The sequence below is a fragment of the Musca domestica genome, unplaced genomic scaffold (assembly GCF_030504385.1).
Source record: "Musca domestica strain aabys unplaced genomic scaffold, Musca_domestica.polishedcontigs.V.1.1 2, whole genome shotgun sequence".
Taxonomy (NCBI): Eukaryota; Metazoa; Arthropoda; class Insecta; order Diptera; family Muscidae; genus Musca; species Musca domestica.
The window spans coordinates 20,129,513-20,145,834 of record NW_026712249.1 but is presented as its reverse complement, the minus strand read 5'-3'; the positions used below and the strand labels follow the sequence as shown (position 1 = coordinate 20,145,834).

The 16,322-nt window shown below is 37.0% G+C and overlaps 1 protein-coding gene across 5 annotated transcripts in view; it reads right to left on the bottom strand.

Moving 5' to 3' along the window:
- The window catches only part of LOC101892772 (protein gone early), a 214,327-nt gene that overhangs the window by 140,273 nt on the left and 57,732 nt on the right, over positions 1 to 16,322 (bottom strand). For 4 of the 5 annotated variants that reach the window (XM_059121935.1, XM_059121936.1, XM_059121937.1 and 1 more), the window contains 2 exons: positions 15,837 to 16,187; positions 15,591 to 15,752 (listed from right to left, as the gene is read on the bottom strand). In XM_059121935.1, coding sequence (XP_058977918.1) covers positions 15,591 to 15,752; positions 15,837 to 16,187 — 513 coding nt within the window. The remainder of the gene's footprint in view (positions 1 to 15,590; positions 15,753 to 15,836; positions 16,188 to 16,322) is intronic. The other variant, XM_059121938.1, reaches the window with a different exon arrangement.

Below are 16,322 nucleotides of genomic sequence, written 5' to 3'. Positions count from 1 at the left end.
CGGTACCTCCCGATATTCGGTAATTTGATGATTTTTGCCACATTTCTTCTAATGTTTCTTTTACCCTAAGGTGGAGGCCCGACCTAACTAAATGTTTTTTTACTTGTTCTACACTCATAGTGCCCCTCATTCCAAATCTAAGAGTTCTATCTCTACTGATTTGTCAAATTCAAAGGGTACCATATTTAGTACCTTTTAACCATTTTCTTACCGTTTTAGTACTAATTTCCTAAAACCCAGCCTTATCTGACACCTTCTGGCCAATAGAGACTCTCACCCAAAATTTTAATAATTTTCTAGGTATTGACGAATCCTCGAGTCAGTCAATTACTTTACTCTCTAACTGTCGAACCCCATTTTCCATAAATTACCAATTTATTCTAATATTTCTGCTACTGACCACGTTTTGGACACTTAGCTCGGATTTGGAACTCTAAACCTTAGCTTGTCTGAGCTAGCGCAACAAAGCGTCACGCTGACTCGAAATAAAAGCCAGACGCCCCATGACCTAAACACATCGCATCGAAAAACTGACATAACATGTCAAAGTGATGAATGAAATTTAAAAACCAGGTGCTGGACTGGTAATTTCCAATCATCAAATTTCCAGTTGCGTTTGCATCTGATTTCGAATAATTTTTATAACTGCAATTAATAAATTTTGAATACTATCGGTATGCAAATCAAATGGTATTACAGAAAAAAAACCATGATGATGAGGATGATGGTGATGATGATAATGGTGGTCGCACCCGATTGCATTGACACAACGCACACATCCACACACGCGCAGCACGAAAGGGCTAATGGACAAATTGCGATTGGTGGTGATGGCGATGGCAACGATACTGATGGCTAAGGTGGTGATGCTTGATTTCTTGGAAGTAAACCTCCATGATAATGGAGTTTCTTGACTTTTTGGCTGGGCAATTATCAATCGCTTGATCTTGTCTTTTCAAACATTTTTTGGAATTTCTTTTTGGCTATAAAACTCTGGCCGGAGTTGGAATAAATCAACAGTTCTCCTCAGTAGCTGTGGCAGATTGAACATAACTTTGAAATCTCAACAATATGCGTGTCTTTTTGGTAAGTTTAAAATTGAGGGAGGGAGGGAGGTAAGGAGGAGTTATCCTATTATTAATACAATCTCCTTTTTTCTGACAGGCTTTGTGCTCCTTGGTGGCCCTTGTCGCGGCTAAGCCCCAATATAACTATGGCAGTGGTGTGTCCGGCACCTTTGGCAGTTCTGGTGGTGGCAGAGGTTTTGGTGGTGGTCTAGGATTTGGTGGTAGCAGTGGTGGTTTCTCTTCGGGATCATCATTTGGTGGAGCCTCATCCTTTGGAGGCTCTGGAGCAATTGGTGGAGGTTCATCCTTTGGTTCCGGCGGATTTTCTTCCTTAGGAGGTGGTTCGTCCTTTGGTGGTTCCTCTTTCGGGGGCTCTTCCTTTGGCGGTGCTTCCTCCGGTTATCATGGCAGTTCTCATAGCTCTGGCCACTTTGAAGCTCCCCTCGTGCACAAACAATTCATTACCGTTTCCGCACCCGAGGATAATGAAAGCTTGTCTAAAACTAAACATTTGGTAATTGGTCGCCCACAAAAGAATTATCGCGTCGTCTTCATTAAGGCTCCCTCATCGAACAATGCCAATGTCAAACTGTCCGCCGAATATGCTCCCAAAGAAGAGAAGACTGTCATTTATGTTCTCACCAAAAAGGATAGCGCCTTGGAAATTAATGACATTGCCACACCAGCACCCACGGTGCCCAGCAAACCTGAGGTCTTCTTCATCAAGTACAAAACCGAAGCTGAGGCCCAACATGCCCAGAGGCAGATTCAATGTAAGTACATGCCAGGAGGGAAGGTTATCATATACCGTTTTATACATAATGTCGAAAACGTCAAAAATCATAAATGACAGGGGGACAGAAAAAAAATAATTAAAATTAGGTTTTTGACGTTTTATACATTTTATACAACCGAGAAAATTTATTCAAAAAAGCATTTGACATTATGTCAGGAATGGGTTGTATAATCAAGTTTTTGACATTTTTTTGACAGTATTGAACAGAATGACAAAAACCTTTGGAAAGATATATAACTAAGTTTTTGACGTTTTATACATTTTTACAACAGAGAAAAATCGTTCAAAGTAGTATTTGACAGTATGTCAAAAACGTTTTAAACCTTTGAAGAGGTATATTAGGTTACTCTTTTTTGATATTGCAGTATAATCAAGTTTTTGACGTTTTATACATTTTTTACAACCGCGAAAATTTTTTCAAATTTGTATTTGACATTATGTCAAAAACATTTTAAAACTCTGAAAGGATATATTATGACAGATTTGATTTTGATAATGTGGTATAATCTAGTTTTAGACGTTTTATACATTTTTTACAACTTAGAAAAAATTTCAATTTAGTATTTGACGGTATGTCAAAAACTTTTTAAACCCTTGAAGAGGTATATTACTGTGGAATTGTTTTGATAAAGCAGTATAATCAAGTTTTTGACGTTTTATACATTTTTACACCACAGAAAAATTAGTCAAATTATTTTCTGACAATATGTCAAAAACGTTTTTAACCCTTGAAGAGGCATATAACGGTAGAATTTGTTCAAAATGCGGTATTATCAAGTTTTTGACGTTTTATACATTTTTTACAACCGAGAAAATTTATTGAAATTTGTATTTGACAGTATGTCAAAATCGTTTCAAACCTTTGAAGGGGTATATTACGGTAGAATTTTTTCAATAATGTAGTATAATCAAGCTTTTGACGTTTTATACATTTTTTACAACATAGAAATATTTTTCAAATTAGTATGTGACATTATAGCAAAAACGAAAAATGCAGTATAACGTTTTGACGTTTTTTACATGTTTTCGACTTTTACGACACAATTATACATTTTGCCAAAAATGTCATTACCACTCTTTTACACCTACCGAACTCATTTTCACCTCGGTATACTAAAGTTGTTGACGTTTTATACATTTTACAATATTTACGACACATGTCGAAATTATGTCAAAAACGTCATAAACCTTTACAGAGTCACATAACAGTAGAATTTGTGCAAAATGTGGTAAAAACAAGTTTTTGACGTTTTATACATTTTGCGACATAATTTTACATTATGTAAAAAACCTCATAGTCCCACTTTTTACACCTATTGCACTTATTTTACACTTCGGTATACTCAAATTGTTGACGTTTTATACATTTTACGATGTTTACGACACATGTCGAAATTTTGTAATAAACGTCGTAAACCTTTGCAGAATCATATAACGTTAGAATTTGTTCGAAATCCGGTCTACACAAGTTGTTGACGTTTTATACATGTTTTCGACTTTTACGACATAATTATACATTATGTCCAAAACGTCATTACCACTCTTTTACACCTACCAAACTCATGTTACACCTCGGTATACACAAATTTTTGACGTTTGTTACATTCTACGACGTTTACGACACATGTCGAAATTATGTAAAAAACGTCGTAAGTCCTTTGCAGAGTCATAACGGTAGAATTTATTAAAAATACGGTATAAACAAGTTTTAGAGGTTTTATACATGTTTTCGACCTTTACGACATAATTTTACATTATGTCCAAAACGTCATTACAATTCTTTTACACCTACCGAACTCATTTTCACCTCGATATACACAAGTTGTTGACTTTTTATACACTCTACGTCGTTTACGACACATGTCGAAATTATGTCAAAAACGTCGTAAACCTTTGCAATGTCAAATAACGGTAGAATTTGTTCCATTTTTGTTTATACCACATAAACAAGTTTTTGACGTTTTATACATGTTTTCGACTTTTACGACATAATTATACATTATGTCCAAAACGTCATTACCACTCTTTTACACCTACCAAACTCATGTTACACCTCGGTATACTCAAATTGTTGACGTTTTATACATTCTACGACGTTTACGACACATGTCGAAAAAATGTCAAAAACGTCGTAAACCTTTGCAGAGTCGTACAACGGTAGAATTTGTTAGAAATTCGATATAAACAAGTTTTTGAACTTTTATACATGTTTTCGACTTTTACGACATAATTATACATTCTGTCCAAAACGCCATTACAACTCTTTTATATCTATTGAACTGATTTTGCACCTCGATACACTCAAGTTGTTAAGGTTTTATACATTTTACAATGTTTACGACAGAGTAATATAACGTTAGAATTTGTTCAAAATGTGATATAAACAAGTTTTTGACGTTTTATACATGTTTTCGACTTTTACGACACAATTATACATTTTGTCAAAAACGTCAAAATCTCCATTTTACATCTGCCGAACTCATTTCACACCTCGGTAACTCAAATTTTTGACGTTTTATACATTTTACAAGGTTTGCGACACATGTCGCAATCCGTCAAAGATGTCATAAACCATTTGGTAGACCCATAACAAATAAACTATGTTCATAATGAGGTAAAATAATGGTTTTTGACGTTTTATACATTTTACGATACATGTCGTAAACCTGTAAAATTAGTTTGAAAAATGTACAAAAATGTGTAAAATTGTAAAAGCTGGCGTATAATGACATAACTATGTTCATAATGTTGCAAAATGAAGTTTATTACATTTTATGACGTTTACGACATGTGACGTAGAATCAAAAATCTACAATGAAAATGAGTTCTGGATGTTATTCATTACGATATAAAATTGTGTAAATGTAATTTTCAACATTTACACCCTTTTATACATGTGAAAATGTCTAAAATGACATTTTTACACCTTTTATACAGGTATAAATGTCGCAAATTTAAGAAACTTGTTTAAATAATTGTTAAATACCATTCGACAATTGAATACCAGTAAAATATTATTTTATAATACCGTAATTTTATATTTTTGGCATTTTATACATTTTTTGACGTTTGCGACATACTGTCGTAGAACTATAATATGTCTATAAAACATTTTCCTGAACAGATTTTAACAAAATAGATCAATTTGTACGACATATTTTCAACATTTACACCTTTTGACATTTTATACATTTTACGACGTTTACGACATAGTATCTTAAACCTATAGTATATCCATAAAATTACTTTCTCATTAAATGTGCACACTATTTCGTGCTTTTATAGAATATTTTTAATATTTATACATTTAATACGTGTAAAAAAATGTCGTAAATGTAAAAAATGTGGTTGAAAATTCTGCCACTTTGTTAAAAGAGTCGAATAATGAAAGAATTTATTTTTATGACATAGTATTTTAATGTTTTTGACATTCTATAAATTTTTTGACGTTTACGACATAATGTCGCAAACCTATAATATGCCTGTAAAACATTTTTCTGAACGAATTTTAACAAAATAGATCAATTTATACAACATATTTTCAACATTTATACTTTTTGACATTTTTACATTTTACGACGTTTACGACATAATGTCGTAAACCTATAATATGTCCATAAAATGACTTTCGGAATAAATGAGCACGCTATTTTATGTTTTTATACAATATTTTTTACATTTATAGGTTTTATACATGTATAAAACTGTCGTAAACGTAAAAAAATGGATTGAAAATTCTTCCACACTATAAAATAGTCGAATACCGATAGAATTTATTTTTAAGACATAATACTTTAATGTTTTTAAATATTTTATACATTTTACGACGTTTACAACACAGTGTCGTAAACCTACAAATTCATTAAAACCATCGGTATCCATTGATACACGGTACCATAATAACAACCCAACATTTTTACTCTTTTCCATCCGTTGTTTAACAAGGGAGCCCTACTCTCCCATAAACTCTCTCTCTCTGTCTCTCTCTTCATCTTGCTCTCAATTTCTAGACACCTTAAATTAAAACCCTTGGAAAATTAAAGACATATAAATCGAATTTTCCCTCCCTCTTTCATTACAGCCGAATACGACAAAATTCAAGGCACCTCGGAGCACACCGATGCCGGTGTTGCACCCCAACAATCTGTGGTCGGTGTATTGGACAATGGTGGTGCTGGTGCTTCCATCGGTTCGGGTTCATCTGGTTCTTTTGCCAGCACTGGATCTTCCGGCGGCTTTGCTAATGCCGGTTCTTCGTATTTGCCACCAGGCAAATAAATGCCATTAGCGGAACGGAGGCGAATTTGTTGTTATGTTTTTTTTTTATAATTTTGAAAATTAATTTCAATATATGTTCTGATATTTTCAATATCGAATAAAATAAATTTTGTAAAAATGGTGTAATTGGATTCTATTATTTGTAAAGGGTATTAAAACATATATGGAGGAACTTTAAACAAGAAGGTCCAGCTCTAGCTCCGATATATATGGATTATTAGAAATTCTTACTAACGGAGCATACAAAGTAGTAATAATTTAATGTTTTGTATTGGACAAACGAAATGAGTTTGAATTCAGAAATTTGGAATGAGAGTCACTGATGGAGAGTAGGATGGATGTACAGAAGGGTTTTCGGCAATACGAACTTTAAGGTTACGAAAAGTCCTAAACTGGTATTAAACTTTTAATTTGGTACCATTTGAATGTGAACGGATAGAGCTAACAATTTTTTATGAGAATCAAGGCTGAAAAGTTAGGTTGATGTACGACTGGGGGTCTTGGAAACGTGTACAGAGTGTGCAGAATGTACACAATGGTACTAAATTTGGAACAGCTTGGTTTAGGGTGAATGGATGAAGCTGGACTTTTGATATTTTGTATTGGGGTACCTTGACATTTTGTATTGGGATGCCTGTTGGCAGTAGGTTTAGGATAAAGAAGTGGTTTTGAAAATATGTATTTGGTACAATTTGATATTGGGTGAAGAGATTGTGACGGAAATCTGAAATTTGGTATTAAGGTCGCATGAACATCGGTCTATAGCCTGTAGGTGGCTTCAGAAATGTGAAGTATGATTGTACGAAAATTACTAACTGGTATTAATTTGGGTATTGGGTGAAGGGATAGAGCTGGAATCGCGAAATTTGACAGTGAATTCTCTGTTGCTATCTGGGATTGAGATATATTTGTACGAAAAGTACTGATGTGGTGAAGGGATAGACATGAAATTCTGAAATTTAAATATTTCGATAACTGATGGTATTTGTTGGCGGTGTGGAAAGGCGTCCTATATTTTTTATGAAAAGTACTAATTTTTACTAAGTTTGGTATTGGGTGAAGGAAAAGGCGTAGAACCCTCAAATTTGATATTGGAGTTTCTCTTGGCCTCTGGAATTTAGATATGGAGGTTTGTTTGGAAATGTGCACCACAAGTGCAAGAAAAGTACAATATTTGGTACAATTTGTACAGGGCGAACAGATAGTGCTTGGCATCTGAAATGTGGTATAAGTATCGCTGTTCATGTGTAGCCTAACATACGAAGGTGGTTTCGGAAATGTGTACTATAATAGTGTGAGAAGTACAGAATGGTACTAAATTGGATATTGGGTGAAGGGATAAAGCTGGAATCGCGAAATTTGATAGTGAGGTCTCTGTTGCTATCTGGTGGTTTTTGAAATGTGTACTATAATTGTAAAAGTACTGGATGGTACCATATTCGGTAAATTCTAAAATTTAAATATTTCGATAGCTGATGGTATCTGCTGATATCTGTTGGTGGTATGGAAAGGCGTCCTTTATTTTTTATGAAAAGTACTAAATTGTACCAAGTTTGGTATTGGATGAAAGAAAAGGCGTGGAACCCTCAAATTTGATATTGGAGTTTCTCTTGGGCTCTGGAATTGAGATATGGAGGTTTGTTTGGAAATATGTACCACAAGTGCACTAAAAGCACTTGATAGTACAATATTTGGTACAATATGAACCGTAAGTGCTTGAAATCTGAAATGTGGTATAAGTGTCGCTGTTTATGTGTAGCCTGACATACGAAGGTGATTTTGGAAATGTGTACTATGATAGTGCGAGAAGTACAGAATGGTATTATATTTGATATGGGGTGAAGGCATAGGGATTAAATCCGAAATTTGATATTTTATATTTACTAATGGTATACAGGGTTGCCCATATCCGACGGATCCATCTGGCAACGCCATAACTTTTGACAGATATGTCACATCGCTTAATGACATACCGCGTTTGAAGCGTCAGTCCAAGCAGATTTTTACCATGAACCAATACACGCCACGCGAGCGCTCTGAAATAGTTGAAATTTACATTCAACAGAAGAAGTCAATTGTGAAAACTCAACGTGCTTTTAAAACATTAAAAAATGTGAGAAGTGCGCCTTCTAAGAACACCATTAAGCGTTTATACGAAAAGTTTTCGACTGGTAAGGCTCTTTCTAATCCGAAGAGGCCATATAAAAGTCGACCAAGGCGATCGGCCGAGAATATCGCTGTCGTACGAGCCAGTGTTGAGAGGTCCCCAAGAACATCCCAAAAACGCCGTTCTCAGCAGTTGAGCATGCCTCGGTCCACTTTACAACGGATTATTCGCATTGATTTGCATTTGTTCCCGTACAAAATTCAATTGACGCAAAGAATGTTGCCTGCGGACAAGCCTCGTCGATTGGAATGAGCCCAAAGGACCCAAAGGTACGTCGAATATGGGCAACCCTGTATGTACGATATATACAGGATGAGATTAAAAAAAAACTGCAACAAAGTCCAACGCCATAATTTTTAGATTTCTTTTCGAAATTTAAATGAATGAAAGCAAAACATGTCGGAAATAGCATCGAATTTTAGCATAAGCTTAGATTTGTTCGAATTGGTCACTTTTGGCATGATTTATGGCCTACAAACGACAAATGAAACCATCACACGCTGCCCAAATGTTGCTCAGCGGTATTTTGGCCCATTCCCGGTGAAGCGCTTGCTTGTGGTGATCGACACTTTGGTATTTTTTAGTGCCAAGACACAATAGACCAAAGGATTGGTATCCGGAGATTTTGGTGGCCATTAGGCGCTGGATATGAAGCGAGGAACCTCATTTTGTGACCCTTCTTGAGTGGCCCTTGCTGAGTGTGATGGTGCTGAGTCCTCTTGGAATGTCCAAGGTCTGCGGCCAAAATGTTTGCGTGCCCAAGGCTTTTATGCACCCTCCAGAATATTTTCGCGATAATTTTCGGCATTTATTCTGATGCCACGGTCGATTAATACGAGCGGAGAGCGACCATCGGGTGTTATGGCGGTCCATACCATCACCATGGCCGGCGCTTGAGTTCTGGTGGCCAACCGAAGGTGCACATTTTCAGCTGACCTCTTTGGCAAGTAAACACGATTATTTTGTTTCTTTACAAACTTCTGGAGAACGACAACGAATATTTTCTCATCGAAGAAACGAATATTTTCTCATCGAAGAAAACCAAATTCGGCAGTTCACCACTTTCGGCCAAGCGAAACAACTTTGAGTCTATTTTCTTTCTGTTGCGGTGTAAGTTCTTGTACTTTTTGGAATTTCAATGGCTTTACCTCTAGCTCATTTTTCAATATTTGCCGAATGGAATATTGCGATATGTTCAACTCATGAGCCATTTTTCAGCCACTGGGACGCGGGTTTCGATCAAGTCGCTTTTTTACTTTTCGAACCATTTCCGCTAATGTTGCTGCTTTTTTTTGGTTTTTCCGTCCACTTCCTAGACTTTCTTGTCGGGCTACGCGACCAGCATCACGGTAACAAGCATTTAAATGCTGGAGACCTCTAACGATAGCCACTTATGGTTTTCCAGCCAAATATAAAGAAATCACACTATAACGCTTAAATTCCATCGCGAATAACTTTTTTTCTGCAAAAAATCTCACCAAAATGCATTTGTACGCTTTTAAACAATATAGTGAGCTGTCACTGTTGAAATTTTCTAAATAACATTTGTTTGGCTCAATGAAGAACCCTATTGAAATTGGTGAAAATCGGTCCAAATTTAGATATAGCTCCCATATATATCTTCATCCGATTTTAGGTTTCTTCTGCACCAAATGGCTAATATCAGTCCAAATGGAGTTACTACATCCGACCGAATTCAGCCTACAAGCATGTGCTTTAAATTTGGTGAAAATCGGTTGAGACATAGCTATAGCTCCCATATATATGTTTCATCCGATTTTGTGTTTAAGTCCCTCACATTCGTAATATGCACTCCACGAGAGGTCATATTTTGCACCAGATATCAGATACAGCCTAGCAATTTATGATTCAAATTTTATCAAGATCGGTTCCGATTTGGATATAGCACCCACATATATATCTTCATCCGATTTTAGGTTTCTTGTGCACCAAATGGCTAATATCCAGACCAAATGGTGTGAATTTTGACACTTCAGACCGAATTTAGTATAGAAATAAGTACCTCAAATTTGGTGCACGATACAAGAATAATATTTGGTACCAGATATCAGAGACAGCCAAGAAATAGCTGTTATCAATTTTATGAAGATCGGTTCAGATTTGAATAAAAACCTCCGTATATATCATTATTCGATTTCAGGTTTATTGTGCCCAAATGGAGTGAATTTTCGAAATTCATCCGAGTTTAGCATAGAAGGAAGAATTTCAAATTTGCTCCGCTATATATATGTTTCATGGGATTTGGTTTTTAAATCTCCACCCTTCGGGATATGCACTCTACCACAGTGATATTTTGTACCAGATATGTCATAGAGCTCAGAAATTGCAATATAAACCTTTCTTTTACGAGAGTTCTACTAAATATACATAGTGGTGTAGGGTATCATATAGTCGGCCCCGCCAGACTTTTGAGCCTTCCTTATTGGTTTTTCATTATTTTAGGGTAAGAAACATTCTTACAGCATTTGCTCATGTTGAACTTCTTTCGTTTGCATTGGATTTGTTCTTTAGAGTAAATATATTTTATCAGAGTATAATTAACCTTGCTAAGTCATAATTTTGAAAAAAAAAAACGGTCGCATTATCCTCCCATTTCGACAGAGCACAGACAACGCATTATTTATTTGTCGATTATATAAATTAAGCTGTCAAATGAATTCATCAAATGATGAAATGCAACGCTTTTTAGGTGGGGGAAAAACAAACATAATTATTAACCTTTTAAGAAGACGAACAAACAAAAAATCCGACATGCGCGTGCTCTATTCAAAAAGACAAGAAAAAAAGAAGAAGTAGCCAAAATCTGCAAGAAAACACCTGATGCAGATGTATCTTCCTTCCTTTGCTTCTTCTCCATTTTCTTGCAATTTATCAACATTTTATATCAATTTATGAAATTTTGTATAAAAATCTTGAAAATTACAGTTGAGGGTATCAGTTTCAAGACAGCTGCAGATCAAACCAAAAAAATCTCCTCTTCACAAAATGCGTCTATTTTTGGTAAATAAAATATTTTTTGGTTTAAAAAAAATCAAGGATTAAAAAAAAAATTAAAAAATGCAATTTTTATTTTTAGGTTCTGTGTTCCCTGGTGGCCTTAACCTTGGCTAAACCTCAGTACAACTATGGCTCTGGAGTTTCGGGAAGCTTTGGTGGCTCAGGTATTGGCTTGGGTGGTGGTTCGTCCTTTGGTGGAAGTTCCTCGTTTGGTGGGCATGGAACTTCCTTTGGCTCAGGCTCCATTGGAGGAGGTTCCTCATTTGGAGGAGGTTCCTCATTTGGAGGAGGTTCCTCATTTGGAGGAGGTTCCTCATTTGGAGGAGGTTCCTCATTTGGAGGCTCTTCATTTGGCGGTGGCTCCTCATTTGGCGGTGCTTCCTTTGGCGGCGGCTCCTCCCTTGGCGGCTACCAATCTGGCTCTGTGGCCCAAAGCGGTGGTCATTTCGAAGCTCCCTTGGTGCATAAACAATTCATTACCGTTGCCGCTCCGGAGGATAATGATAGCCTATCCAAATCCAAACATTTGGTAATTGGTCGCCCACAAAAGAATTATCGTGTCGTCTTCATTAAGGCTCCCTCTTCGAACAATGCCAATGTCAAGCTGTCCGCTGAATATGCTCCCCAAGAGGAGAAGACTGTCATTTATGTTTTGGCCAAAAAGGATAGTGCCTTGGAAGTTAATGACATTGCCACACCAGCACCCACGGTGCCAAGCAAACCTGAGGTCTTCTTCATCAAATACAAGACTGAAGCCGAGGCTCAACATGCCCAGAGGCAAATTCAAGGTAGGCATTATTCAGACTAAAAAAAATGGGAACCCTCAGATAACTGTTATTAACTTATTCTCTTCCCAGCTGAATACGATCAAATCCAAGGTACCTCGGAACACACCGATGCCGGTGTGGCTCCCCAACAATCTGTTGTGGGCATTTTGGATGGTGCTGGCGCTGGTGCTGTGGGAGGTGGTGCAGCTTCGGGTTCCTTTGGAGGCACCAGTGGCTCCTCCTCAGGCTTTGTTGGTGGCCAAAGCTCCGCCTACTTGCCTCCGGCAAGCCATTAAAGGCAAATTAGCATTTTTCGTTATTTGTTAACTTTATTTTGTTAAAGTTTTGTTAAAATCAAGTATTTCATAAAATAATAAAATATATTTAAAAAATATATATATTTAATTCTTAATTTTTTAAACATTTCAAGAAAAACCCAAAAAGATCTGGGCAGAAGAAATTTGAAAGCCTGCTATGGGTAGTGGGAATATCACAGGCCTTTTAGAGACAAAAAAAGTTATATACAATTGCCGACTTATTTCGCAATTATGGCACATATAAGTATTGGAAATTGTGATCCTCTGTGGTTGAGGTACCAGAACGGGTTGGCAGATATCCATCATCTTCACAACAGATCCAGTATTACCAAAATATTGAACCCTTTGTGGGGAAGTACCAGTAGAAGTGTGCCAATATATCCCATTTTCACAGCAGATCTTGTGTTAGTAAAAATAAGGCATGTGTGAAATTCTAAGAGAACCAGATGCTTATTTCAGATTTTATGATTGTTTTGGTTATTCCAAATTTTGACCCCTTTGACCGATCACATTTTGTGTTGATAAAAATATTGAAATGCACCAAGTCTGAATGGAATCGCGTTTTATGGGCTCCATGCAAGGGAATGGAGAACTTTTATGAGGAAGTACGAGAAGGTGTGGGACGATAAATTGCATATTCATATCCGATCTCTGGCTGGGAGAAATATTTAAATATACTTAGTTTGAAAAGAATCGTTGAACTATTTCCCAAGTTATAAGAGATATAAGTATTGAATATTGTCACCCTTTGTGGGGGAGGTACCTGGAGGGGTGGGCCGATACCTGCCATCTTTCACACCAGATTTTGCCTTATTAAAAATATTAGAATGTATGAAATTTAAAGAGAATCGGGTGCTTGCTTCGCACTCTATGAGAGTTATCATTATGCAAAACTTTGACCCGTTGTGGGGGAGGTACCAGAATTAGTGGTTCGATATATCCCATCTCAATATCAGCTCTTGCGTTGATAACAACATTCCGATGTGCCGAGTTTAAAAAAATCGGATGCTTATTTCGTGTTTTATTAGCTTCGGGGATATTCAAAATTTTGACCCGTTGTGCGGGAGGTACCAGAAGGAGTGGGCCGTTATATCGGTTCTTTATACCAGATATTCTGTTAAGGAAATATTAGGACCTGCGAAATGTCAAGACCATCTACTCATGCTTCACATTTTATAACAGCTATAATTGTTCTAAATGGTTGACCGTTGTAGGGTAGGTACCAGAAGGAATGGTTCGATCTCTACGATCTTTATAACAGATCCTGCATTGATGGAAATATTTAGATGTACCAACTCTGAATAAAATCGGATTTTAATTTCGTGTTTTATGAGCTTCATGAATATTCAAAATTTTGAACCTAGTGGGAGAGATACCAGAAGGAGTGGTCCGATATACCCCATCTTTGCGTTAGTAGAAATAATGGGATGTGTGAAATATGAAGAAAACCGGATGCTTATTTCGGATTTAAAATTCGTTACGGTAATTCAAAACTTTGACCCTTTGTGGGGGAGGTAGCAAAAGTAATGTTCCGACCTCTGCAATCTTTATAACAGATCTTTAATTGCTAAAAATATTGAGATATACCAAATCTGAATGGAATCGGATGTTAATTTCGTGTTTTATGAGCTTTATGAATATTCAAAAATTTGACCCTTTGTGGGGGAGGTAGCAGAAGGAGTAAATCGATATATTCCATCTTCACACCAGACCTTGGGTTAGTAAAAATATTATGATCTGCAGGCAAAAATCTTTGCTGTCAGGAAGGCCATAGAGCTGCTGGCAAACAGAATCAATGAGCTGGATGGACCGGTGACTACTATATATGTCGATAGTCAAGTGGCCCTGAAGGCTCTTAATCGTTTTACAATCAAATCTATGGCAGTTCTGGATAGCAGTAATGCTCTAGAAAAGGTTAAGTCGTTTGTCAAACTCTGTTGGGTCCCTGGACGCTGTAACATATCTGGCAAAGAGTCCGCTGAGGCATTGGCCAGACGTCCGCCATCTTTATGCCATTTCTTCCAAATACTGATACTACTAAACATTATCTTGGGAGATTACAAAAGAACTGGCCAACTGGAGGGGGATGTAATATCTGCAAATAGATTTGGCCGGTGAACTCCGAAAGGAGATCACGGTCACCCATATCCATGACGAAGTCGGACTTGAAGCTTGTGGCTTGGGGCATGACTTCCAAATGGGGGGGTGACGATAGTGAATACTGCATACGGCTTTGTCAGGACTAGTAGAAAACTGAGACGGTGAAGCACTTACTCTGCCACTGCCCAACTCTTATCGGAGTGACACAGATGCTACTGAGTAAGCAAATTCTGCCCGAGGGAGGAAACCGAGCCAGTGGTCAGTCTCTAGTTAACAAGAAGACTAAAATGGCTAAGAACGACACGCTGATTACACCGTGGATACAAACCTACCAACTTCTCTATTCCTATCTCCAAATTCACGATTCTTCTTCTCCGTCACTATTTTTTCTTGTCGAGCGCTCTTTTAGTTTTTGTCTTACCGTCAAACCCTCAGCCCTGTTGCTAGAGTCAGCCGGGCGGACAGACGGACATGGCTATATCGACCAAATGTCCTAAAATGGATTTTGTTCAAAGAGAACTAGGGCTTAAAACCAACATTTCGATGAGGAGGGTATATATCATTTGATACGGCCTCATCGAAATTTTGGTTTTAAGCCCTAGTTCTCTTTAGAGCAAATCCGTTTCAGGACATTTGGAGTTGATATAGTCATGCCCGTCCGTCTAGCTGGTTACAGCAACAGGGCAGAGGGTTTGACGGTATGACAAAAAATAAGAGAACTCGATTTTGAACGAATTTTGCTCTCACTCAAAAGCGGGGAAAATAGGCTCTCCAATATTCGAGAGACATCGAAAAATAGAGTTTTCTCGATTTTTTTTTTGCTCCCAGGAGCGCCCACGCTCGATTTCGAGTGAGCTATGCTCTTTGTACAGATTCGAGCGAGTTTTTCGGAGGCCTGCATTTAATATATTTTGCTTCATGAAATGTTCAAATATTTTTTTAAGGAATAACCGAGCTTCAATCGTGAATTAATTAAATATTTCCCAAGACTATCTAAGTTCCCGAAAGAAAAAAAATTATTTATTTTATTTTTTTTTTTTTTTTCAATTTATTGTCAACTGAATTAAAAAAATCACTTACCTATTGATTGCATTGCCTTTTTGAGTAACATTTCCGATTGTGACTTATCCAGGGAGTCAATTTCGCGACAGGAACGATATAAATTCGATATCATTGATTCAACGGAATATGAACCCGTCGAGGCTGGCAGCATGGATATGAAACGATTTAATTCGTTGAGTTCTGGAAATATAAAGAAAATAAAAACATAAAATTACTCTCTCTCATTTTCCACATCCAAGTCTCTCTCTCTCTCGTTCAACCCACCTTGATATTCATTAAAAGTCTTATAATTCCATTCCCCTTTCTTGATGACATAATAATCATTCTCACCATATTCACGATCGAAATTGCCACAGGCCCATTCATACGTCTCGTGGCAGGGACATTTCGTTGTATTCGACCACAACAGTATCTGGCGACTAGCCTCCACGCACTCTTTCTCCAAACATAACTCAGCCTTCAAATAGAATGGCACTTCGGGCCAGAATGCAATCATCATGATGATGATAATTAGCAGCGTGGCACACAGGCAGGCAGTGGTGATGTAGAGTATACGACGTTTGCGCGACAAACTCTTGAGGGCATCAAACGAACGGCGACCTGGAAGTAGAAATGCTACACCAACCAAACACCCGAAGCAAACGAAGAAAAACAACAACAACAAAATGTCCATGAATTAATGATGAATGTGAATTATTTACAACAAATGTAGGTGAATTATGAAATGAAAATGAGAAAATCTGGTGTATA